General features: G+C 28.5%; 2 protein-coding genes and 1 non-coding gene across 8 annotated transcripts; 2 read left to right on the top strand and 1 right to left on the bottom strand.

The window, feature by feature from the left end:
* The first annotated feature begins 1,668 nt into the window (after window positions 1–1,668).
* On the top strand, window positions 1,669–3,126 carry LOC125876631 (heavy metal-associated isoprenylated plant protein 41-like). Its single transcript, XM_049557850.1, has 3 exons — window positions 1,669–1,722; window positions 2,206–2,359; window positions 2,680–3,126. Exons 1-3 carry the CDS (start codon window positions 1,717–1,719, stop codon window positions 2,964–2,966), a joined length of 447 nt encoding a protein of 148 aa, XP_049413807.1. The 5' UTR covers window positions 1,669–1,716; the 3' UTR covers window positions 2,967–3,126.
* Window positions 3,127–5,342: 2,216 nt separating this feature from the next.
* On the bottom strand, window positions 5,343–5,423 carry TRNAL-AAG (transfer RNA leucine (anticodon AAG)). Its single transcript has one exon. It is a non-coding gene; the product is annotated as a tRNA-Leu (tRNA).
* A 3,633-nt stretch (window positions 5,424–9,056) lies between these two features.
* On the top strand, window positions 9,057–25,170 carry LOC125877206 (heavy metal-associated isoprenylated plant protein 39-like). 6 transcript variants are annotated; one of them, XM_049558548.1, is made up of 3 exons: window positions 9,057–9,210; window positions 9,297–9,381; window positions 24,610–25,170. In XM_049558548.1, exons 1-3 carry the CDS (start codon window positions 9,205–9,207, stop codon window positions 24,897–24,899), a joined length of 381 nt encoding a protein of 126 aa, XP_049414505.1. In that variant the 5' UTR covers window positions 9,057–9,204; the 3' UTR covers window positions 24,900–25,170. The 6 variants fall into 6 exon arrangements, with proteins under 6 accessions (XP_049414505.1, XP_049414500.1, XP_049414501.1 ...); XM_049558543.1 differs by lacking the exon at window positions 24,610–25,170 and adding an exon at window positions 9,478–10,051; XM_049558544.1 differs by lacking the exons at window positions 9,057–9,210; window positions 9,297–9,381; window positions 24,610–25,170 and adding exons at window positions 14,355–14,508; window positions 14,600–14,684; window positions 14,792–15,232.
* The last annotated feature ends 432 nt before the right edge of the window (window positions 25,171–25,602 follow it).

The raw sequence follows: 25,602 nt of genomic DNA, 5'->3' as shown, positions 1-25,602 counted from the left end.
ACAACAATAAAATAGTGCAATACTCGAAACACAATAACCAACATATATATGACAAAAATTAGCTAGTATTACGGCCGGCACTAATTAACAAGCCTAAACCTACGCACGACAAAACAACACTCCTATACTACTAACCTTCTATACCCAGATGCGGAGCCAGGATTAAGAGTTTGGAGGTTCTAAATTTTAGAACATAAGAGAAAGGTGTTCGAACCCACAACAAATGTGTGGAAAGCATTTTCACCGACTGTCAATCAATTTTGCTAGGGGGTTCACAGGTTAATATATATATATATTTATTTTTTAATACAAATACAAACTTTACGGGAAATCTAGTGGGTTCGTTCGAACCCACGCCTAGCTCTGCCTCTGCTTCTACCCTATTATGCGATATTCACTCTTTCCTATCTAGAATCATGTATAGTTCTAAAAATAAGGTTAAAATAGAATGAGATATACATCGATGTTACATATACTTTTATGAAATTAAGAGGTTGTTTCAAACAATTTTAAAAAATATAAGTCAAAAACAATGAAAAAAATAGGAAGAAGGACTTTGCTTGACTCTTTATTTGTTGTAATTAAGGATGATTAATTTTTCATCTATTTTTTGTTGGGAAAGTCCACATCCCTTCTAGTAGAAAAAAACACTCAACAACTTTGCATGTTCAGACACAATATTATTAAATATTAATGGTGAGAAAATGATCTCCTTCACAACTGCCACCACAGCAAAAAGTCGTCGTGAACATGAGAAAACTTAGAAAAAGTAGAGAAGAGTTATAAAAAATTAAATATACTCTTTAACTTCTTTTTTGGTTTTGTTAAATTAGGTCTTAGGCCTAACTCACACCCCAAAAGCTAGCTCAAAGGGAGGGGTGAACTCCTTATAAGGTTTGGGCAATCCTCCTCCCTTTGAGCTAGCTTTTGGGGTGTGAGTTAGGCCTAAGACCTAATTTAACATGGTATCAGAGCAAGGCCCGTCTCACCCGATGTTGAGGACCCCAAAATCAAAATTGTCCACGCACCAGATGCTAAGCACTGGGCGTGAGGTGGGGTGTTAAAGAATGACAAAAGTCCCACATCGGTGGTTAATGAGATGAGTGGACTCCTTATAAGGCTTGGGCAATCCTCCTCCCTTTAAGCTAGTTTTTGGGGTGTGAGTTAGGCATAAGACCTAATTTAACAGGTTTCTCACTTGATAAGGTATAAGTATATACATTAATTTGAATCGACATTGCGTAAGGCTCATCTAAAGGTGAAACGCTCCCTAATAAAAGAAATTTCTTATTCAAAACTTGAACCCGACAACTCTGATTAATGATAAAAGATCCAATACTCCTTATTTTTCTACAATTTAAGAGAAGTCAGCATGGGTGAGACTCTTTACCGCTAGCCAGGAAGGTGTCATGTTAGAAAAATTTTGCATCTTTTAATTAATTTCTCATTTAACTACTGATTAATTTGTCCTAAGTACTAATTAATGAGACAAATTGTCATTAGTTATGCAATTAATTGACAAAGTCCTTTTGATTGTCATATACTCATTTACCTTTAATGACGTAATGCCATGACGGCTGTCTGAATATTCGTGGAAACAAATAATGTAAGATTTTCCACTTGATTTGAGTATAAATACATGACCAAATCAATTAAAATTGTAACCTCACAAGTCACAACCTTAGAAGTGTCGAAGTTTTAAGAAAGAGAGAAACAATGAAGGTACTATTTGTACTTATATTTATCTTTTCTTTATAAGATTATAAGTATATCAAATTGTGCTTACGAGTAAAAATCAATCAAAAATCACAATTTTGTTATTTTTGGCTTATGATTTTACAACTTGCAAGCACTTTTAATTTGATATCAACTCTTCTAATTATCTCTCTATTTTGTTTCGTCCATAAAATATATTTAAATTTATATTATTATTTTTGGATAGCTTTAAGGATATCTTAGTCATCTTAACCGATTTAAGTGTTTATCAACACCTTTTAACCAAACACACTAACAAGTTTATTATATCTACAACTATTCTACACCTTTTTCTAAACATGCAACTATTTATTTATAAAATCGATTACTAACACCTGAAAATGCTTTTCAGTGCTACGTTTTTATGTGTATCCATTATTTTTAATCTGCTAATCCAAACCAACCAATGATTAATTAGTATAATTATTGATAATTTATAATTAAATGCAGATAAAGGTAGTTGTTGATGTGTCTGTGAATGGATGTCAACCTCGACCAAATTTGAAGAATTGTATTTTAGGATGGTTGAAGCCAATGGTACCATGCTTATTTAAACAAACTACTTGCAAAAATAAAGTCATGACTATAGCAGCAACTTTACCAGGTACGTATAACAATATTATATACTATATTATTAGTATCAAAACCTTTATACATACGTAGATTATTGTATAATAAGTATACATAATTTATTATAACATTGTATACATGTTTTGTAAACTAGACAGTCCAAAAATATTGGAACATATTTGTTTCATGTGTCACTTAACATTAGAGAGCTCTTTTTTATTTTAAAGTCAAAGAACTATTATTATATCACATTGTTATAGTGGATAAAATTTAGTGATCATACAAGATACGATGAAATAAATGGTGTGGTAGATATAATTAACTAGACATGACATGATTTATTCATGTTTGCAGGAGTGGAGAAAGTAAGTTTAGAAGAAGAAAAGAACTTGCTGACAGTGATAGGAGAGGGAATAGATGCAGTGGAGCTGATTAATATAATTAGGAAAAAAGTGGGATTTGCTAAAATAGTGAACCAAGGTCCAGAGCCAGTTGAGAAAAAAGAAGAAGAAAAGAAAAAAGATGATCCACCAGTGGTTAATTCATGTAATTGTCATAGTAATTATAATAATAGGATAATTCCAAGGGTTGAAATGTGGGAAGTTAATCCTTATAATAACTACTCATGTTTTCCAATTTGATGATGAGACTTCTTTGAGGAAAAATAAGAAGAATTATAGTATTCTTTTTGTTTCATTTCATGTAATACAATATTATTATTTGGAGAGTTAAACAAATTTTCTGTTCATGGTGTTTCATTATCTCATTAGAATTAATTAATATGATAAGGATTAGTTTCTTTTGTTTGTACTTATCTTGTTGAGGATTTGTATTTTTATTATTAAGGAAAGGTTGTAGTTTAATTAGTGGTAAGAAAATAACAACTTATACTTCCTCCATCCCAATTTATATGTAGTTAAGTTGACACAAAGTTTTAAGAAAAAAAGAAAAAAAACTTTTGAAATTTAAATAGTCTCAAACAAGTCATTGATGTTTGAAAAAGTGTCATCTTTCTAGAATGAACTGAAAAGAAAGTGTGACATATAATTAAGATTAAAAAAATATACCTTTTTATATAATTTATAAATACATAAATTTTACTTTAAAATAATCTTAAGATTTGATGTTTAAATTCACACCAAAAATAAATTTGTTCATTGCTCTGAATTGCATCATATAAATATACTAAAGTGGAATGGGTGGAGTAGTATATTATCATTAATAAATTTGTATACGCTTTGTACGATCATAAAAAAAATATATAATTTTGATGACTTGAGAAAATCTGTGGATGGATAAGAGTACATAGATATTTTTGTTTTGTTAGACAATTTTATGGTGTGGGAGTTGCACTTCCAAAATCCAAATAATTAAAAATTGTTAATATTATTCTTTTAAAATTTAAAATAAAGATAATAGTGACATATAAAATGAAAATGAAAATGAGAAAAGTATTTAGTCTTCGCTAGGAGAGTCATGTCAATTTTGTGTTAGCATATGACAAATTATATAATTATTATTTAGCCTACGAGTCATCTTTGAATTATTCAAACGGGGTCTTAATTTTAGGACCATTAGATATTTATTTAGGAAGTCTCATAAGTAGAAAGATAATATACTTTTTCCCTTTATTTTTAATTAAAAATAAATATATATATTTATTTTTACTTACTTAGTTTAAAAAATCAAAACGTAATTTACTATTTTATACTTATTTTATCTTTGTTATTATGTACTCCTATTAGGTATATGGCAAAGTCGAATTGTAACTTTTTTCACATCAATAATTAATGAAGACAAAGTTTAATGGAAAAAAAAAGAATACATGTTAATTTTTCAACATTTAAATGACTACAACACGAACGGAAGAAATATTTGATAAGGAAAAGAAGAAGAAAAACTAATTTATACGTAAAATTTGTGTTTGAAAACTTCCCTTTTTTGTTTACTTTTCAAAAAAATCATGGCTACTAATCTTCAGGTAAATTTCCTCTAGAAAATTTCCAAGTATTTATAATCCAATGTTTCAGTAAAATTACCATGAAATTATTGACTTGATTTTGCAATAAATATATGTGAGAAAGTAGTTTTACAAACTTGATTCGACCTAATTTATGATTTTGTCTACACAATTATAGAAATTTGTGGAAGAAGAAGAACTTAAGAGTCCAAAAAAAAGAGATCAAATTGACACTCATCACCAGGTATGTAATATTTAGAGTTATCGCAACCTTAATCATAAATCATAACATAAAAAATCTTTGCGCTATCATCTATCAATATTTATGATTTAAATCCTAAATGATATACAGAGACTTTCATTTACATACCATCTATATACATTGTGTATTTGTCTATGATTGAAAAGACAAAAAATTTAACAAGGTATAGGGAGAGATGTTAAAAGACCATGTAATTATTTGGTTAAGAAAATATAAATATTCATTATTTAACAAAATAATGTTTTGAAATGTACAAATTAAAATGTTCAGTATTTGGGCCTTGAGCCCTTGACTATAAGGTGAGCTTAGTCCAGCTTCAAATAAATAGATAAAGAAAGAAATAACTATGTATTACAAATTTAAAACTTTTTATTAATATGATAATTAATTATATACAAGTATTCTATAGTCTATAAGAATAATACTTTGAATTATAATAATGGATTAACTTTCTTTTCTGCTTCTACCATTATTTGAACATGAAATTTGAAACGATAACCTCCAACATCATCCTTTCATCATTAATAATACTAACATCCTCTTAACAAATCTTTATAATTTCAAATTTTATATTTTAACTTAATTAGTACTCCAGTCATCTAGTTGAATCATTTGGTAGAAGTTTTTTAAAAGATCAGAATTTATTGTAATTTGTGGAGTTGTCTATAAGTTCCATGTTAATGGTTAATATAATATAGTAATACAATCTATATTTTAGTTTTTCATATATTAGTATAACTAAAAGTATAATTAATATAATAAAAAATGTGTAATACACTTTTAAAAAATCCTAAATGTTGAGAGTGGGATTTGAACCCACGCCCTTTTAAGCCAGAACCTTAATCTGGCGCCTTACACCAACTCAGCCATCTCAACAACGATTTCTTATATTTATCCTATCCTATTTAATTTATTATTTTATTATTCTATCTTCATTTTATGATCTATTTAGTTATTTACATAGAAAATCTCACTATACGGAAAGACAATAATCTTGATGAATTTTCTCGAGATACTTTAAAGTAATATCATTAATTCCACTAGAAGACTTATTTTCTAGTGCATGACATTACAATAATGACAGGAAATAATATAATATATTCTTAACGTAATAATATTTTCATTAAAACAATTCAACATAATATATAATATAATATAACATGAGATATGCAAAATGATTTGTAACAACCTTCAAGGGATAATTACTCTTAATCATGATTTCTTTCGCTTATTTAAATATATATTAAAGTATGACATGGCTCATGTTATACATTTGTCTTATTCAATGAAAATTACTATTAATCATGATTTCTTTCGCTTATTTAAATCTATATTAAAGTATGACTTGAAACTTGACTTGGCTCATGTTATACATTTGTCTTATTCAATGAATATTTAGGATTCATAACTTTAATTTAATATACGTATTATACGGGAAATATTTAAATCTGAAAATAGAATTTTCACTAATTTAATAATAATAATCTTGATTTGTCGAGAATATAATAACTTATGAGACCATGAGAGGCCACTAATCAATTACTATAGTTAATTAGTAGATTAATGATATGTTAGAAGACACATTAATATTATATAATGACAAGGAACCTACTCTAATCTTATTGCCAATGGCTACTACCTTAATTATTCTATAGTTATTATAATAATGAAGTATTTAACCCTCTAATATACAGTTGATTGCATCATTTTTTAACATGAAATTTTTCAATGATCCAATCTTGCATTGTTAATTAATCTGTATGATATCACCTCCAACATCAACCTTTGACCCTGCTTTGATCATTATGAATATGCTAAACATCCTTTCTAGAATTCTAAATAATTTTAAATTTTATATTTAAACTTAATTAGCACTCTAGTCTTCTGGTTGACTCGTTTGGTTAACAACTAATCAAGAAATACATTTTACCGTCTAAACACGTTTTTCTGAAATAATTCCAAAAAGTTAATTGTCTTTTCTGAATTTTTCTATTTAAAAACAAAACGTAGTTACGCTTCTACTTTTCTTCACATTTTGGCCAAATTAGCACAAGCTCTTTAATTTTTGGAAAGCCACTCAAATTAAAGTTCATATAATATAAAAACATAAAGTGAGATGCACTTTTATGAAATAGGACTTACAACAAAAATTGAAATTAGATACGATCTTCATGGTTAATTTATTCATAAATTGTTCATATTATAGATAACATAATTTGTTAATAATCTACTGCTAATTCATTACTAGATAGAATTAAGAAGAAAATTTATTGTTTAGTTACCAAATTTGACGATATCTAATTCATGTATTTTTAGTAGTGCCTAGCCTCCCTTATTGCTTAGTGCTTTTGTATTTCCAATATTATTAATTATTATAGCTCGATCGTGACGTAATATTTTTGTCAATACTTAGCATAATGATGTTGCAAAAGGTCTTTCTATAGATGTACGTCCGACAAACTTGTGTGATTATTAGAAGAAAATATGAAAAATAGAATAAACAATAGCCATCATTATTTATTAGGGATAAGAGTCTGAAAAATATCTCAACTTTGGTTGGATTTGTTGTTGTGATACTAAACTTTCATAAGGACCTATTACCTCCCTAGACTATTTAATAACGTATTTTTTACCCCCTGAACTATTTAATAGTGTATTTTAAAGGTATATATGTGTCCACGTGGACACATTACTATTTAAAATTTTGTATTATTTTTTATGTTCACGTGGGCAAATATATATATTTAAAATACGGTATTAAATAGTCTAGGGAGGTAATAGGTCCTCATGAAAGTTTAGTATCGCAACAGCAAGTTTGACCAAAGTTGAGATATTTTTCATACTCTTATCCCTATTTATTAAGATAAAACATTGATTATTTTTAAAATGAAACTAATATAGATTTAACCACAAAAAAGGAATATGTCTAACACAAATAATAGCGTCCACGTCAATTATGAACGTGACAATTATCTTCTTATATTTTTTTTTTCTCATAATTCTCACTCATAAACTAGTTTTGAAATTTAATTAGGTTTAATATTATTTTTTATAATGATATTTGAGTTAGACTCATTTCAATCATGATATATAAAAGAATTAGTTATAGCGGGAGAAAGAGGCGGACCCACACTATAGGATATAATTAAATGTCCACCCATAAAAAGTATAGGCTTGTCATAGTGTTGCTGGTACAAGTTAAAGGAACCACCCATGAGACCTGTGCACAAATCTACCTACAACGCTCAAGGTAATATTGGTGTGCGGCGAACTGTTTAAATTATGAGCTTATATTTGAGCTGAGATAATATTTATGCCCCTGAAATCTTCAAATTTTGAGTTCGTCTCTGAATAACGTACCCATTTTTGCTGAGCGTACGAAGCAAGAAAAGGGGGAAATGGTTATTATTACGTCTCTTACTTTTCCACGTCGTAATCTCTTTCAATTTCCTGGTGATTGCGTGGAAGATGCATCATGACTTGTTAAATTTTCTATGTCCAAATTGTAGGTTGACTTATTGACATTTTTTGGGACCCCACTTATTAGGAAGAATCTAGAGGATCTATTGTGAGTTTATATGAATTTTGTACTTTTTTTTGTTTTAATTTATGTATTTTAATATTAATTTAATTACCCATAAAAAAATTTTAAAAATAAAAGAAACTTTTGCATCCTTGGATGTTACATTAGATATGCATAATATATCAAAACAATGTTTTAATTTAGTGATTTTTAAAATAGAGGGAATACTTTTTACTCAAATACTTTTTTGTTTCAATTTATGTGATAATCTTGTCTTTTTAGTTTGTTTAAAAAAGAATATCATTTTATTAATTTAACTTTAAAATACCCTTTTACCTCTTAATGAAATAATTTTCAATCACACAAATATCTAAGGATTGTTTGAAACCACAAGTTTCAAAAGTCTTCCTTTTCTTTTTAAACATCGTGTCAAGTCAAACGGTGTCACATAAAATGAAATGGAGAAAATATATATTTTATATGTTTTAATTTGTTTGTATGATTTTAATTTGTCATATAAGTTAAGAACGTAAAAAATATTTTGAATTTTATGGCCTTAAATTCAAGACAAGATAGGTTTATAGCTTGTGACTTATAATCTTAAAGTTACTATGATTTAGAATTTCTAATTTATGACTATTTATTTTGTTACTATTTAACTTATAAACAAGTGTTTATCTTACTCAAACATTACAATTATAAAAGTGTTTTAAATCTATTTGAATTTAAAAACATCTAAAAATAAATTAATTCCAACAGACTCATACGTGGAAAATAAAATAATTATTAGAAATATATATTTTCAAATCGATCAAAAGAAAAAATAAGACAAATAAATTAAAAGAACGGAAATATTTGTCCCATAGAATGAAAATTAAGTTATGTTCATGACGTATAGAGGTTTCGTGGATGACTGAATCATTCTTCTTCAATACGCGTTATTTTTTCATTAATAAAAATCTAACTTTTTTTGTATACCTTTTATATCCAACTACTTTAATATAAGCTCTATAAATAGCTAAGAATATACAAGTCTTTCTCACTGCAATTTCTCAGCATTTCAAATATTCCTCTCTTTCACACACTCTCTGCCTACTCAATTATACTTTAAAAATCCCCCATCAAACAAACAAAATGAAGGTATGCAAATTAATTTAAGATAATTTTTAATTTTTTTAGTATTTAATTTAACTCTTTTATTAACGTCTGTCGTTAAATTTGTGCAGCAAAAGGTTGTTATTAGACTATCTTTGAATGGAAACGATCAGAAATGTCGAACCAAGGCCTTCAAGATTGCTGTTTCTCAATCAGGTAATTTCAATCAATCGTGTCGAATAAAGTCTCATATTAATAATAATTATAAATAAAAAGATCATTCGAATTTGACTCATATTTTTTTTTACTTAGGTGTGGAATCAGCAGCTATAACAGGGGACGGAAAGAATCAACTAGAAGTTGTGGGAGAAGTAGACGCGGCGGCTCTAACGAGCTTATTGAGGAAGAATTTGGGTCACGCGGACTTGGTGAGCGTTGGCCCGGCTGGTGGCGATAAAAAGCCCGCAGCTCCAACTCCAGCTGCAGCTACAGCTGCTGCTGCGGTGGTACAGTCGCAACCCGGCTCGTATTATTATGCCTATCCGTCTTATCAATACCCTGTTTACCAAGTTACAGATTCTTATGGTCAATCCAATTGTTCCATTATGTGAAACAGAGGGATCCAAGATATAATAAAAATATATTTACGGTCAAATATTTATTAATATGTTGATAGATATTAGCGAGTTTGAGCAAAAGCTATGGAGTTCATGTGAACCTAAACGAGACAAAAAAAATGATACTGGAAGGTCAAAACAGAGTATCATTTTAAGTATTTTTTTTGTTCGTTCAGAGAGCTTAATGGACTATCTAGTAGATGAAGAGTTTTGTTTTCCATCTTTGTAAATCCGTTTCAAGTAATAAAATATTTGAATTTTGTAGTGAATGATTCAAGTGATTAACTATGTGACGTATACAAAAAAAATTAATTAACTGGAAAATATTTTCCTTAATGTCAAATGGATAGGAGACAAAAAGATAGAGTAATATGTTTATGCTCATATATTTCCCTAATTTTTTAGTAGTTTATAAATTTAGAAATTAGAGAAAACAATCTAGAATTTAATTTGTTATTATGGTTGTTAAAACTCTTTCAAAATTGGTAGATGATATGCACACTATTTATAATCCACAAGCGAAATTAACATAGAATTAATGTAAGTGGAATTTCTTGCTCTTAAAACTAATCTCTAGTTTTATCAAAAGAAAATTGATAAAATAGCAACATAATTAACACAATTATAGTTTGATATGGCATTATGTACCTGATATGAAGTCGTCTTTATTAGAAAACGTTTTATCTCCTAATTTGAGATTTTTCACTACGAATAAAGATTTAATAGAGTTTCAATATGAATACCAAATACCGAATAGAAAACTAAAGAAAGACTCACAAGTGTGATTTTGAACAAAAGAGGGTAGGCTGGTTGGGGCCCAGAACTAGAAGTGTTGTGTCTTAACTAACATAACAAGTTTCGTAATACACTCCAAAACCTTCTTATAATGGTCATTATAATGTTATTAACTTATTTTTTATGATATAGAACTTAAAAAAAATAAAATTTAACCCACTTTTATAATATAGAACTTTTAAAAAAAAATTAGTCACGGACATTATCACTTATTTATTGTTAAATTGTTCGTAGATAAATACTTTTTAATAAAATATTGTTAATTTATTGCTAAATAGAATTAGCGGTAAATTTTATTATTCAGCTATCAAATTTAACCGTCTCTAATTCATATTTTTTTTTAAGTAGTGAGTAGCCTCCCTTGTTGCTTAGTGCCTTTGTCTTTCCAATATCATTAATAGAGCTCGATTGTGACAAGGTATTTTTGTCAATACTTAGCAGAATAATGTAGCAAAAAGTCTATCTATAGATGTACGTCCAAGAAACTTAAATGATTATTAGAAGAAAATATGAAAAATAGAATGAAACGATTGCTATCCTCATTTAATTAGATAGAACATTGATATATCTTAGAAATGAAAGCAATATGGATTTAACCACACAAAAAGTAATATATGTCAACACAAATAATAGTATCCACATAGGTGGTGGACAACTATCTTCTTATAATTTTTAACAATTCTCATTAGTAAATTAATTTTTGAAGTTTAATTAAGTTCAATATTAGAGTTAGACTCATCTCAATTTTGTTTGATACTAGACCCCCAGCTCATATTATTTGTACACGTGATAATCCAATCTATGAGTATAGGGTTGTTAATATGTAATTCATAACGATTCATTTTTATTTCCTACTTAGTCACGGCTCATTATTTATAAAGAAATTAGTTATAACAGGAGATAACCGATATTCGACAATTCTGTACCCGTTTTTAATGAGCTATACAATGGTATAAACGTATAGTCCTTACTGCGCCGAAACAAGAAAATTGATGCGCCTTAGTACTTGCCAAGCAAGAGAGGGGAAGATGATGACTTGGTTCTTTTTTTATGTTACTAGCCTAAAGCACATCTACACTGGAGTATTGGTTTTGTTGCGATTTCACATTTTAAGTATCAGTTATTTTATTTTTCTGTCTGAAATCCTGAACTATTACCATTTATATATTAAAATATATTTGAATTATCAATTATTTTCTTTTTCTATCTGAAATATTATGACTGCAGTGTTAGAATAGGAAAATATAACAACTAATAGTTCCGATATATTTGAACACATAAATAATACTAATTCACGAAAAAATAATAATTTAGATGTGTGTCTTATACCGTTATCGTTTTTTTTTTTTTTGGTTGTTGTTGTCATTCTAATACCTTAGCAGTTACTATTTTTAATTATCTTTGTAATACCCATGTGATACTGTTTTGGATTTTGATTGTACTGACTTGCTCTTAAAAATTGGGCAGCAAATGGTAGTTATCAGATTATCTTTGCCATGTGTAAAAGATGTTTAGTCGTGTAAAAATCTTTGACACATTTTTGTATAAGTTAAAGTCAATTTATTTCAAATACCAATATTTTCTAGAGTACCAAGTTAGATATTACTAAATGTGATAGTAATATTTTTGAAGGTTTTATCCCAAAAAAAAATGTGTTGAGCAGGAAATTTCCCCTAAAAATTCAACTTATCATCATATGATGTGTTACGTTGTTTCATTTCTTTATAAAAATCAATGCAAAAACTTATTCACATCAACACACCAATATTTTCTATATATTTAAGTCGAGTGTTTTCATTTGATGTACAAAACAATATATATGACGTCAGTTTGATTTTAGGTGTCTAAATTTAAAAAAATTTACAAACTTTTAGCATCTACATATATATGATGAAGAGGAGGTGCGTGGATTACCATACACGCAAAGCCCACGGTTTGATTTGCTAAGCTCATGAACTTAATTTAGCGATTTGTGATTACTTTTCTCTTCCTAATTACATTGCACTAGTGTTGCGCTGAATTTGATAGGTTGATATAATAATATTAATATAGCGTTGATTAGTTTTAGTGCTTGAAATTTGAAGAAGACACCAAAAAATAAATTTGATTTTTTTATGAACACACAATCATAAATTTTGCATAAGGTAGAAGGTTTGATGGTTTGAAAGACTTTAAAATATTCAATTTTGAGAGAATAAAAATAGTGAAAGGAGATTAAGAAAACTAAAAAAGTAAATATAAGAATAATAATGTTGGTTCATGATGATCGTCATATATATGAGGCAACAATTCAATTATGAGAGAATAAAAATAGTGAAAGGATATTAAGAAAACTAGAAAAGTAAATATAAGAATAATAATGTTGGTTCATGATAATAGTCATATATATGAGGCAACAATATATTAAATGAGGTAAGGATTATAAAAAAAAATTTCAAAAAATTCATTTCAAATTCATTGACGCATGAGATTTTTCTATAAACGATATGTATATATATGTAAATCTTTTGGAGAAATTGAGAGCCTAAGTGATTGATTTAGTGGCCTTCTGGTCGAGACGGCCCTGCACATAGGTGGTGGACAATTATCTTCTTATAATTTTTTAACAATTCTCATTTCGCAAACTAATTTTTGAAGTTTAATTAAGTTCAATATTATTTCATAATAATGATATCAGACTTAGACTCATCTCAATAATGTTTGACGCTAGACTCCAGCTCATATTATGGTGTTCATGTAATAACCTAATCTATGGGTATAGGGTTGTTAATATATAGTTCATGTCGNATTTTTATTTCCTACTTAGTCACGTCTCATTATTTATAAAGAAATTAGTTATAACAAGAGATAACCGATATTCGACAATTCATTTGTACCCGTTTTTCATGAGCTATACAATGGTATAAACATGTAGTCCTTACTGCGCCGAAACAAGAAAATTGATGCGCCTTAGTACTTGCCAAGCAAGAAAGGGGAAGAAGATGACTTGGTTCGTTTTCTAAATATCCAAATTGTAGGTTGACTTATTGACTTTTTGGGACCCCAATTATTGGAACCAAATTTAGAGGATATATTACTTCGTCAATTTAGTTTGTTTTTATTTTATTATTTTAATGGAATTTAAGAAAATAAAATTTAGAACTAAAGAGTGTCACAAAAGGGATTTTTGAAACGATTTTTAAAGAAAAAGTAAGATAAATAAATTAAAACGAAAAAATTACCTGAATTTTGTAATCTATTTGTTTTAATTTATTGTTTTATTTTGACTAGATATAGAATTTCAAAAAAATAAAAATAATAATTAATTATTTAATTTTAAACTAAAAATATGTATTAAAATATCTTTTGAATCTTCTCATTTAAAACAATGTAAAATGTTCAACTTATAAATATACAAAGAAGTATTTAAAAAAAAAAACTTAAAAGAAAAAAAATATTAGAATTAATATAAATGGAGTAATAGTTTTTATCCTAACATATACTCATTCTGTTATAATTTATGTGACACTATTTAATTTGATACAAAATTTAAGAATGAAAAGAAAAGTCATTTAAAATTATGGTCTAAAGTCTAAATCACTCCTTTAACTATTTATGTGTTTATAAATCCATAAGGTAAGTGTGTCACGATAAATTGAGATGGGAGAGTTTATTCAAACAACCATTTTATGGCTTCATACAATCAAACCTAGGTCAACCTCATAACGTACGGAGTTTGGCGGATGACTGAATCATTCTTCTTCCACACGCGCCTTATTTCAAACAACTATCTTAATATTTTTCTTGCAAGTCTATAAATACCCAATAATACACAAGTATTTCTCACTGCAATTTCTCAGCATTTCAAATATTCCTCCTCTTTTACACTCTCTGCCTACTCAATTATACTCCTAACCAAACTTTAATTCCCCATCAAACAAACAAAATGAAGGTATACAAATTAATTTAAATATAATTTTTAAATTTTTTTAAGTATATAATTCAACTCTTATATATTAACAAATGTTGTTAAATTTGTGCAGCAAAAAGTTGTTATCAGACTAACTTTGAATGGAAACGATCGGAAATATCGAACCAAGGCCTTCAAGATAGCTGCTTCTCAATCAGGTAATTTTGTGTTGAATAAAGTTTCATATTGATATATAATAGCTAAAAAAAAAATCGTGCGAATTTGGTTCAAAACTTATATATATATATTGTTTTTTTTTACTTAGGTGTGGAATCAGCAGCTATAACAGGGGACGGAAAGAACCAACTAGAAGTTGTGGGAGAAGTAGACGCGGTGACTCTAACGAGCTTATTGAGGAAGAATTTGGGTCAGGCGGACTTGGTGAGCGTTGGCCCGGCTGGTGGTGGCCCCGCAGCTGCAGCTCCAGCTCCAGCTGTAGCTGCAGCTGCGATGGCTCAGTCGCAACCCGGCTCGTACTACTATGCCTATCCGTCTTATCAATACCCAGTTTACCAAGTTACAGATTCCTATGGTGAATCCAATTGTTCCATTATGTGAATGACAATTTTCGATTGCTTACTGAAAACAGAGTGTATAGTATTGGAACAGTGGGATTTAAGGCAGTAAATTGTATTCACAGTCAAATTTTTATTGATATGTTAATAAATATATAGAGTTTCAGCGAAAGCTATTTGATTCACGTGAACTTGCATAGTGTATCACTCAAGTTTTTTATCCCCGTCCAATGGACTATCTAGTAGATGATGAGTTTTTTTTTTTCCATCTTTTTGGGTCTTTTTATATGCCTTTCAAATATTAAAATATATGATGACGTATAGAAGTTGCTTCTGTTAGGAGTGTTTTATCTCTGGCACGAATAAAGTTTCAGTAGAACTCGATTGTGACAAGATATTTTTGTCAATACTTAGGAGAATAATGTAGCAAGAAGTCTATGTATAGATGTACCTCCAAGAAACTCAAATGATTATTTGAAGAAAATATGAAAAATAGAATGAACGATTGCTATCCACATTAAATTAGATAGAACATTGATATATCTTAGAAATGAAGGCTATTGTTTAACCACAAAAAAAAGGAATATGTCAAACACAAATAATAGTATCCACGTAGGAAGGGTCGTCTCAATGAGTTTGGGGACTAAAGCCAAACTTTATAAAGATGCTCGTAGAACATACTCAATATAATTCAATAAATGAGGTCTGGAAAGGTAGGATATATGCGTAAATTATGAAGTAAGAATGTGAACCATGTAAATTTTCAAATACAAAATATATAATATAAGGTAAGAACAATAAAACTTGACTCGGAATTTTGGAAAAAAATTATATAATGATATCAAAATAGTGTTGCGCTGAATTTGATAAGTTGATATAATGATATTAATATAGCGTTGATTGGTTTTAGTGCTTGAAATTTGAAGAAGACACCAAAAAATAAATTTGATTTTTTTATGAACACACAACCATAAATTTTGCATAATGTAGAAGGTTTGATTGTTTGAAAGGCTTTAGAGTATTCAATTATGAGAGAATAAAAATAGTGAAAGGAGAGTAAGAAAACTAGAAAAGTAAATATAAGAATAATAATGTTGGTTCATGATAATAGTCATATATATGAGGCAACAAATATAGATAGCCACATAGAAAGAATGCTACAACTAACTAAACCCTATTCAATTTCTCAGTTATTGGTCCCTATATTAAATGAGGTAAGGATTATAAAAAAAAAATTCAAAAAATTCATTTCAAATTCATCAACGCATGAGATTTTTCTAAAAACGATATGTATATATATATATATATGTAAATCATTTGGAGAAATTGGGGGCCTAAGTGATTGCTTTAGTGGCCTTCTGGTCGAGACGGCCCTGCACATAGGTGGTGGACAGTTTTCTTATAATTTTTAACAATTCTCATTTCGTAAACTATTTTTTGAAGTTTAATTAAGTTCAATATTATTTCTTATAATGATATCAGACTTAGGCTCATCTCAATTATGTTTGACGCTAGACTCCAGCTCATATTATGGTTTTCATGTAATAATCTAATCTATGAGTATATGGTTGTTAATATATAGTTCATGTCGATTCATATTTATTTCCTACTTAGTCACGACTCATTATTTATAGAGAAATTAGTTATAACGAGAGATAACAATCTAACATATACTCGATAATTCATTTGTACCCGTTTTGCATGAGCTATACAGTGGTATAGACATATAGCCCTTACTGCGCCGAAACAAGAAAAATGATGCGTCCTAGTACTTGCCAAGCAAGGAAGGGGAAGATGATGACTTGGTTCATTTTCTAAATGTCCAAATTGTAGGTTGACTTTTTGGGACCCCATTTAATTATTGGAACTAAATTTAGAGGATCTATTACTTCGTCAATTTAGTTTCTTTTTATTTTAACGGAATTTAAGAAAATAAAATTTAGAACTAAAAAGTGTCATAAAAGGGATTTTTGAAATGATTTTAAAAAAAAGTAAGATAAATAAATTAAAACGAAAAAATTACCTGAATTTGGTAATCTATTTGTTTTAATTTATTGTTTTATTTTGACTAGATATAAAATTTCAAAAAAATAAAAGAATTTTTAAATCATTTTATTTTAAAATAAAAATATGTATTAAAATATATTTGAATCTTATCATAAAATACTTGAATTAAAATAAGTGAAGTAATAATTTTTATCCAAACATATATTGGTTCCGTCTTAATTTACGTGATACTATTTAATTTGACACAGAATTTAAGAATTAAAAGAAATTTTTTGGAATTTATGGTCTAAACGACGACTCTACTATTCATGTGGTTATAAATCTAAAAGGTAAATGTGTTACGTAAATTGAGACGCAAGAGTACTTCCTCCGTCCAGCAATAGTTGTCCACTATACTATTTTGAGATGTTCAACAATACTTGTCCACTTTATGAAATTAATGAAATAATTTTACACTTAATTCCTAATTTATCCTTATTATTAATTATAGTCAAGGTCCTATTACATTTTTCATGACACTGTATTTATTATATTCAAAATGTGATATTGTAAAATTATCTTTCTTTTTATAGGTTATTAAAAAATGTGCAAAGTGAATAATGAATTAGTATTATTGGACAGAACGAATATATTTTATTGTAACCATTTTACGGATTCATACAATGAAAACTAAGTCAACTTCATAACGTACGGAGTTTGACGGATGACTGAATCATTCTTCTTCAACACGCGTTATATCGAATAACTATCTTACAGTAATATTTTTCTTGCAAGTCTATAAATACCCAATAATATACAAGTATTTCTCACTGCAATTTCTTAGCTTTTCAAATATTCCTCCTCTGCCTACTCAATTATACTCCTAACCAAACTTTAATTCCCCATCAAACAAACAAAATGAAGGTATACAAATTAATTTAAATATAATTTTTAAACTTAACTAAGTATATGATTCAACTCTTATATATTAACAAATGTTGTTAAATTTGTGCAGCAAAAAGTTATTATCAGACTATCTTTGAATGGAAACGATCGGAAATNATGGTGAACCCAATTGTTCCATTATGTGAATGCCAATTTTCGATTGCCTATGGAAAACAGAGTGTATAGTATTGGAACAGAGGGATTCAATATAATTAACTGTATTTACAGTCAAATATTTATTAATATGTTAATAAATATATAGAATTTGAACGAAAGCTATTTGGTTCACAATGAAGTGAATCATTGAAGTTTTTGGTCCCTGTCCAGAGCTTAATGGACTATCTAGTAGATGAAGAGTTTTGGTTTTTTTTTCCCATCTTTTTGGGTCTCTGTAAATGCCTTCCAAATATTAAAATATATTATTTTTCGTATAATTGGATGATCTGAGTGATTTTATTTGTGTTGTCAAATTCATTTGAATTTAATATTTTTAATATAGAGTATCAATTTAATGTGTAAAAGTTTACTAGAACTGCAACAAATAATAAACTTTAGCTCATTGCTTCAAAAATATATAACGTTCAATGATGATAACTTTAAAAGTTTACTACGTAAAATTTATATTTTGAATCCAAACTAAATAAGACCACGAAATTACAATGCAGGGGTATTAATTTTCCTTATACTAAGATCAGATTAGTACAAGCTGTTTATTTTGGATTATTTAATTTTCATATATAATCTACTTCGAGAAGCACAATTAGTGTATGATTAATTGTTTTTGTTGATCAAATGTTTTGAAAAGTAGAATTTTTAGAAAATTAAAGTATTGTTTTGAATGTGACTATTTTAGCTATGTTTGCTGAAATATACTCAAAGCAATCGAAGAAAATTTTTATTATGAGGATCCATTGACAAGTTGACATGTGGATTGTGACATTGAACTTAAACTAGCTGCTGCCATTGAAAGAGAAGAGAGCTCCGTGACTTCCGGGCAANTTTAAAGCTGCAACTAAAATCAAAGAGGAGAGAGTGTAAAGTTTAATTGGAAATTGAAAAAATATTGTGGGGTTCGCGTCAAATACAATTAAATAAACTAAAATGATGTATTCAAAATAGAAAAGTGCACAATAAAAAAGTAATGAAACGAACCAAAAGTTATTTTATACGTATATTGAAATTTTCTGATTAAAACTATTTTAATAAAAATGTCAATTAGTATTTATTTTAATAAAAATGTCAAATAAGGTATTAATGCCCAGATTGAAGTTTCATTGATTTACTATTTCTAAAAATAAATATAAGATTCAACATATTTAGCATAAACTTTGTACGATTTAATAAAAGTATAATAAGTAGAAATTTGACTGTTCTGCTCCAAATTAAAATGAAATTCGTACTATATAATGTTGTTATATATCTAACACCATTTAGATAAAAGAAATACTCTAATAATATGATTGTTATATCATAGGATACTTTTTAAAACTTTCACTTTATTACACATTTCAAGTCTTTTCTCAGTCCATATATCATATATCCATTTTAAAAAGTAACACGAGTTTGAAAAAAATAAAATATACATAAATCTTATTTTATCTTGTAATATAGAATCATTTTTAAAAGTAACACAAATTTGAAGAGATCAAAGTGTATGTAAATACTATTTTATCTTGTAACATAGAAATAATGTTTTTTTTATATAAATCCTTAATTAAACAAGTTAAATAAATGTGTATAAAACATAAAATAAAAATATAGGTCAGCTGATAATATGACTTCTCATTCCCTGCATTACTATTTTAATGTGTATTTTTCCATTTTCAATACATCATTTTAGTTTATTTAATTGTATTTGATATGGACCCCACGATTTTCTTTCCGTTTTCAATTAAACTCTACACCCTCTCTCCTCTTTGGTTTTAATTGCAGTTTTAAAGGACAATCTATCCCCCACAATCCACATGTCAACTAGTTAATAGAATTTCATACAAGTTTTTGTTGGTTGTACCTCTGACTTCTATCTGTTCGACTTTCTTCTCTTCTTGCCTTTGGTAGGAGCTTCTTCAACAATATTAACTTCAATTATTGTCGAACTCTAACGAGACTTCTTTTCGGCGATTCTGTTATATTCCTCAATCTTGAGCCGAATCACAAAATTTTCAAGTTTCATTTCCTTACGTTTGTGCTTTAAATAATTCTTGAAGTCGTTCCACGAAGGAGGTAACTTCTCGATCATTGCAACCACTTGAAAAGCTTCATTTACAAACATATCCTCAGCATTCAGATTATGGAAAATAAGTTGAAGTTCTTGCACTTGTGATTCAACAGTTTTACTAGTTGACATTTTATAGTCTAAAAACTTTGCGACCACAAACTTTTTCAAGCATGCATCTTTTGTCTTATATTTCTTCTAAGGTGCATCCCACAATTCTTTCAAAGTTGTCATTGCACTATACATATTATATAAGTCATCCTCTAAAGCACTCAGAATGTAGCCCTTACATAGGAAGTCTGTCTGTTTTCATGCTTCAATAATCATGAATTTTTCTTTGTCTAACATTTCAGCAGCAGGCACTGGAGTTTCTTTACTGGTAAATTTCTACAGACAAAGAGTGCTAAGCCAGAAAAATACCCGTTGCTGCCATCCTTTGAAATTCATACCAGAGAATTTTCCCGATTTCTCTGTTGGTGGTATAACAATTCGGGTTGGTGCAGCAACAACCACTGTTACATTGTTGTTTGCCATTTCTGATAAACAAAAATTGATACAAACTTAGTAAGCAATAACTTAAATTGCAAACTTAATAGGAGTATAAAACTACAAAGGATTTTGTCTCCACCAAAAACACAGATTAAAAATAAATAACTAATTTCCTTAAGATTGTTGCCAATCTGTGTTTAAAAAACAGTAATACTGATTACCAAAAACTTTGAAGAAACACGAAGTTACCAAAGTTTCCAATGAACCAGTGAAGAAAAGAAGAACATAAATTAATTCACAAAAAATAAAAATCTGTAAAACATACCAGAATCTGGAAAAGACAGAACGAAAAAAGATCAAGTCTACTGAATGCACAATGTCCCCTTAAGGAAATTATTCTCCTCTAGTATCTGTGGTTTGATTTGGAATATATCCTCATAAGATAGAATGATCTCAATCACCAGTGTATTGATACCCAAAACGCGAGCCACTCAACGGCAGTAAATTACATGAAAAATATTTGTGCAAAAGAAGAAGAAGAAATCAGAAATTTTCGTAAGTAAAAAGTCTGAAGAATAACTGGTATTTATAGCCAAGAGGAACTGGTTCCGAAAGGTTGCAACCTTTCAGAAACCACACGACCATTTCAGAAAGTTTGCAACCTTTCAAACGGTCATAGTTGTTCATGAAAGTTGCAACCTTTCAGAACAGTCATCTCCAACGGCGGGAAATTCAAATAAAATGGGAAAGTAATTTAAATAAAACCGGTCATGCGGACACGAGTCGGATCGGAACGTTTCGGTTAATCAACTAATTAATTGAAACGTTTTGGCCATTTAATTTTAAATAAATAATTAAAACAAAACTTTATCCAAAAAATAATCTCTCAATCATTTTCCAAAGCCGAGTGAGCGACGACGACGGCGCGAGGAGGGTCCCTCTTTCCAACCATTTTAACAATTAATAGAAATGTTTCTCTATTTAAATTCTTCTATTTTTCTTTCCACCACCGATGAGGGAGAAATGCCTTTTTACTAAAGCATAAGAGGACTTTTCAACTTCCTCTCTTTTCATCTTCCCTCCATTTCCCATTAACTCTTGTTATATACCCAACAATATGTACGTCCAAGAAACTTAAATGATTAGTAGAAGAAAATATGAAAAATAGGATGAACGTACGATTGCAATCCTCATTTAATTAGATAAAACATTGATATATCTTAGAAATGAAAGCAATATGAATTTAAACCACAAAAAAAAAAAAGTATTATGTCAACACAAATAATAGTATCCATATAGGTGGTGGACAACTATCTTCTTATAAATTTTAACAATTCTCATTTCGTAAATTAATTTTTGAAGTTTAATTAAGTTCAATATTAGACGAGAGGGAGTTGCTCGGATGGTAAGCACCCCTCACTTCCAATCTGAAGGTTGTGAGTTCGAGTCACCAAGGAAGCAAAAGGGGTGGGAGCTCCTAGGGAGGGTTAAAAAATAAGCTAATAATAATAATAATAATAATATTAGAGTTAGATTCATCTCAATTCTGTTTGATGCTAGATCCCAGATCATATTATGGTGTACACGTAATAATCCAATCTATGAGTATAGAGTTGTTAATATGTAGTTCATAACGATTCATTTTTATTTCCTACTTAGTCACGTCTCATTATTTATAAAGAAATTAGTTATAAATGGAGATAACCGATACTCGACAATTCATTTGTACCCGGTTTTCATGAGCTATACAATGGTTTAAACGTATAGTCCTTACGGCGCCGAAACAAGAAAATTGATGCGCCTTAGTACTTGCCAAGCAAGAAAGGGGAAGATGATGACTTGGTTCGTTTTCTAAATATCCAAATTGTAGGATGACTTATTGACTTTTTGGGACCCCATTTATTGGAACCAAATTTAGAGGATATATTACTTCGTCATTTTAGTTTGTTTTTATTTTATCATTCTAATGGAGTTTAAGAAAATAAAATTTAGAACTAAAAAGTGTTACAAAAGGGATTTTTTTAAACGATTTTTAAAGAAAAAGTAAGATAAATAAATTAAAACGAAAAAAATACCTGAATTTTGTAATCTATTTGTTTTAATTTATTGTTTTATTTTGACTAGATATAAAATTTCAAAAAAATAAAAGAATTTTGTAATCATTTAATTTTAAATTAAAATATGTATTAAAATATATTTTGAATCTTATAAGATGAAAAATAAAATACTTGAATTAAAATAAATGGAGTAATAATTTTTATCCAAACATATATTGGTTCCGTCTTAATATACGTGATACTACTATTTAATTTGACACAAATTTAAGAATTAAAAGAAATATTTTAAAAAGTTATGGTCTAAACGATGACTACTATTCATGTGGTTACAAATCTAAAAGGTAAGTGTGTCATGTAAATTGAGACGGAAGAGTACTCCCTTCGTCCAACAATAGTTGTTCATTATACTATTTTGGGATGTCCAAAATTATTTGTCCACTTTATGAAATAATGAATAATTTTACACTTATTCCTAATTTCTGTTCATTTTCCCCAAATTTTAGCTTGGATTGGAGACACATGTCATAGTTTAGAATTAATGGTTGAGATCTAATTAATTAAAACAAAGTTTTAACCATAGTTATTTACTTTCATATATTTGCTTCTTAAATAATTTTGCAATCCAACAATTCTAGATTTAAATTATATTTTTCCTAAATATATTTTTTTAAAATTTCTTTTCTTAATTATTTGAGTAATTTTTTGCTGATTTTTTTTACTTTTTTCCCTGACGATTGTCATTTCTCAAATAATATTTGCCAAATAAAAAATTAAAAATTGCGACCTAATTTTTTTTAAAAAAAAATTATGAGTAAAATAATTTTTGTCACTCAACTTTAAATTATTTTTTACTCCCTAAATGGAGTCCATATTACTCTATAGACATTGTAGCTCTTAATACTCTATTAGAATAATAAAATCGTTTAACTGTATTATAATTTTTTTCAATAAAGTAAAAATATTTAGTAAAAGTTTAAAATATGTAGGCAGGGCAGTAAAGAAAAGTTTTTAATATATTTAGTGAAACTATAATGGATTGCCAAAATATTTAAGAATCAAATATATGAAAGTAAATAACTATGGTTAGGACTTTGTTTTAATCAATCAGATCTCAACCATTAAATCTAACTATGACATGTGTTTCCAATTCAAGCTAGAACTTGAGGAAAATGAAGAGAAGAGAAATTGAGAATAACCGAATCCGTATTTATTATATTCAAAAAGTGATATAATAAAATTATCCTTCTTTTTAAAGTTTATTAAGAAATGTGCAAAATTAATAGTGGATTAAATATTGTTAGACACGGTATATTTTAAACAATCATTTTATTTTTATGGATTCAGACGATGAAAACTAAGTCAACTTTATAACGTGCGGAGTTTGACGGATGACTGAATCATTCTTCTTCAACACGCGTTATTTCAAATAAATACTGTTCTTACAACTCTATAAATAGAGAAGAATATACAAATACTCCTCACTGCAATTTCTCAGCATTTCAAATATTCCTCTCTTTTACTCTCTCTGCCTACTCAATTATACTCCTAACCAAACTTTAATTCCCCATCAAACAAACAAAATGAAGGTATACAAATTAATTTAAATGTAATTTTTAAATTTTTTTAAGTATATGATTCAATTCTTATATTAATGTGTGTTGTTAACTTTGTGCAGCAAAAAGTTGTTATCAGACTATCTTTGAATGGAAACAATCAGAAATATCGAACCAAGGCCTTCAAGATTGCTGTTTCTCAATCAGGTAATTTCAATCAAATGTATCGAATAAAGTCTCATATTGATGTTAATTAAAAAAAATCGTGTGAATTTGGCTCAAAGCTGATTATATATGTATTGTTAATTTTTTTTTTTACTTAGGTGTGGAATCAGCAGCTATAACAGGGGACGGAAAGAATCAACTAGAAGTTGTGGGAGAAGTAGACGCGGCAACTCTAACGAGCTTATTGAGGAAGAATTTGGGTCAGGCGGACTTGGTGAGCGTTGGCCCGGCTGGTGGCCCCGCAGCTGCAGCTCCAGCTCCAGCCGTAGCTGCAGCTGCGATGGTTCAGTCACAACCAGGCTCGTATTATTATGCCTATCCATCTTATCAATACCCAGTTTACCAAGTTACAGATTCCTATGGTGAATCCAATTGTTCCATTATGTGAATGACAATTTTCGAATTCCTATGGAAAACAGAGTGTATAGTATTGGAACAGAGGGATCCAAGATGATAAACTGTATTCACAGTCAAATAATTATTGATTTGTTAATAGATATATAGAGTTTGAGTGAAAGTTATTTGATTTACGTGAACCTGCATAGTGTATCATTCAAGTTTTTGATCCCCGTCCAGAGAGTTTAATGGACCATCTAGTAGATGAAGAGTTTTGTTTTTTTCCCCCATCTTTTTGGGTCTTTGTAAATGCCTTTCAAATATTAAAATATATGACTTTTCATATAATTGGATGATCTGAGTGATTTTATCTATGTTGTCGAATTTATTTGAATTTAGTATTTTTAATATAGAGTATAAATTTAATGTGTAGAAGTTTACTGAAACTGCAACAAATATTAGACAAGCTTCAAAAATATAATGTCAATTATGATAGAGTAACTTTTAAAGTTTACTACATAAAATTTATGTTTTGAATCCGTCTATAACGATAATATACCTAAACATGGTGGCCTTTTATAAAACACAAAGAGAAGTTACATCTAAACTAAATAAGAACACGAAATTGCAATGCGGGAGTATTAATTTTCCTTGTACTAAGATCAGATTAACACAAGCTGTTTATTTTGGATTATTTAATTTTCATATATAATCTATTTCGAGAACCACACAATCAGTGTGTGATTATTGTGAAA

This window comes from Solanum stenotomum, chromosome 9, assembly GCF_019186545.1.
Source record: "Solanum stenotomum isolate F172 chromosome 9, ASM1918654v1, whole genome shotgun sequence".
NCBI lineage: Eukaryota > Viridiplantae > Streptophyta > Magnoliopsida > Solanales > Solanaceae > Solanum > Solanum stenotomum.
This window is presented reverse-complemented; position numbering and strand designations above follow the sequence as displayed.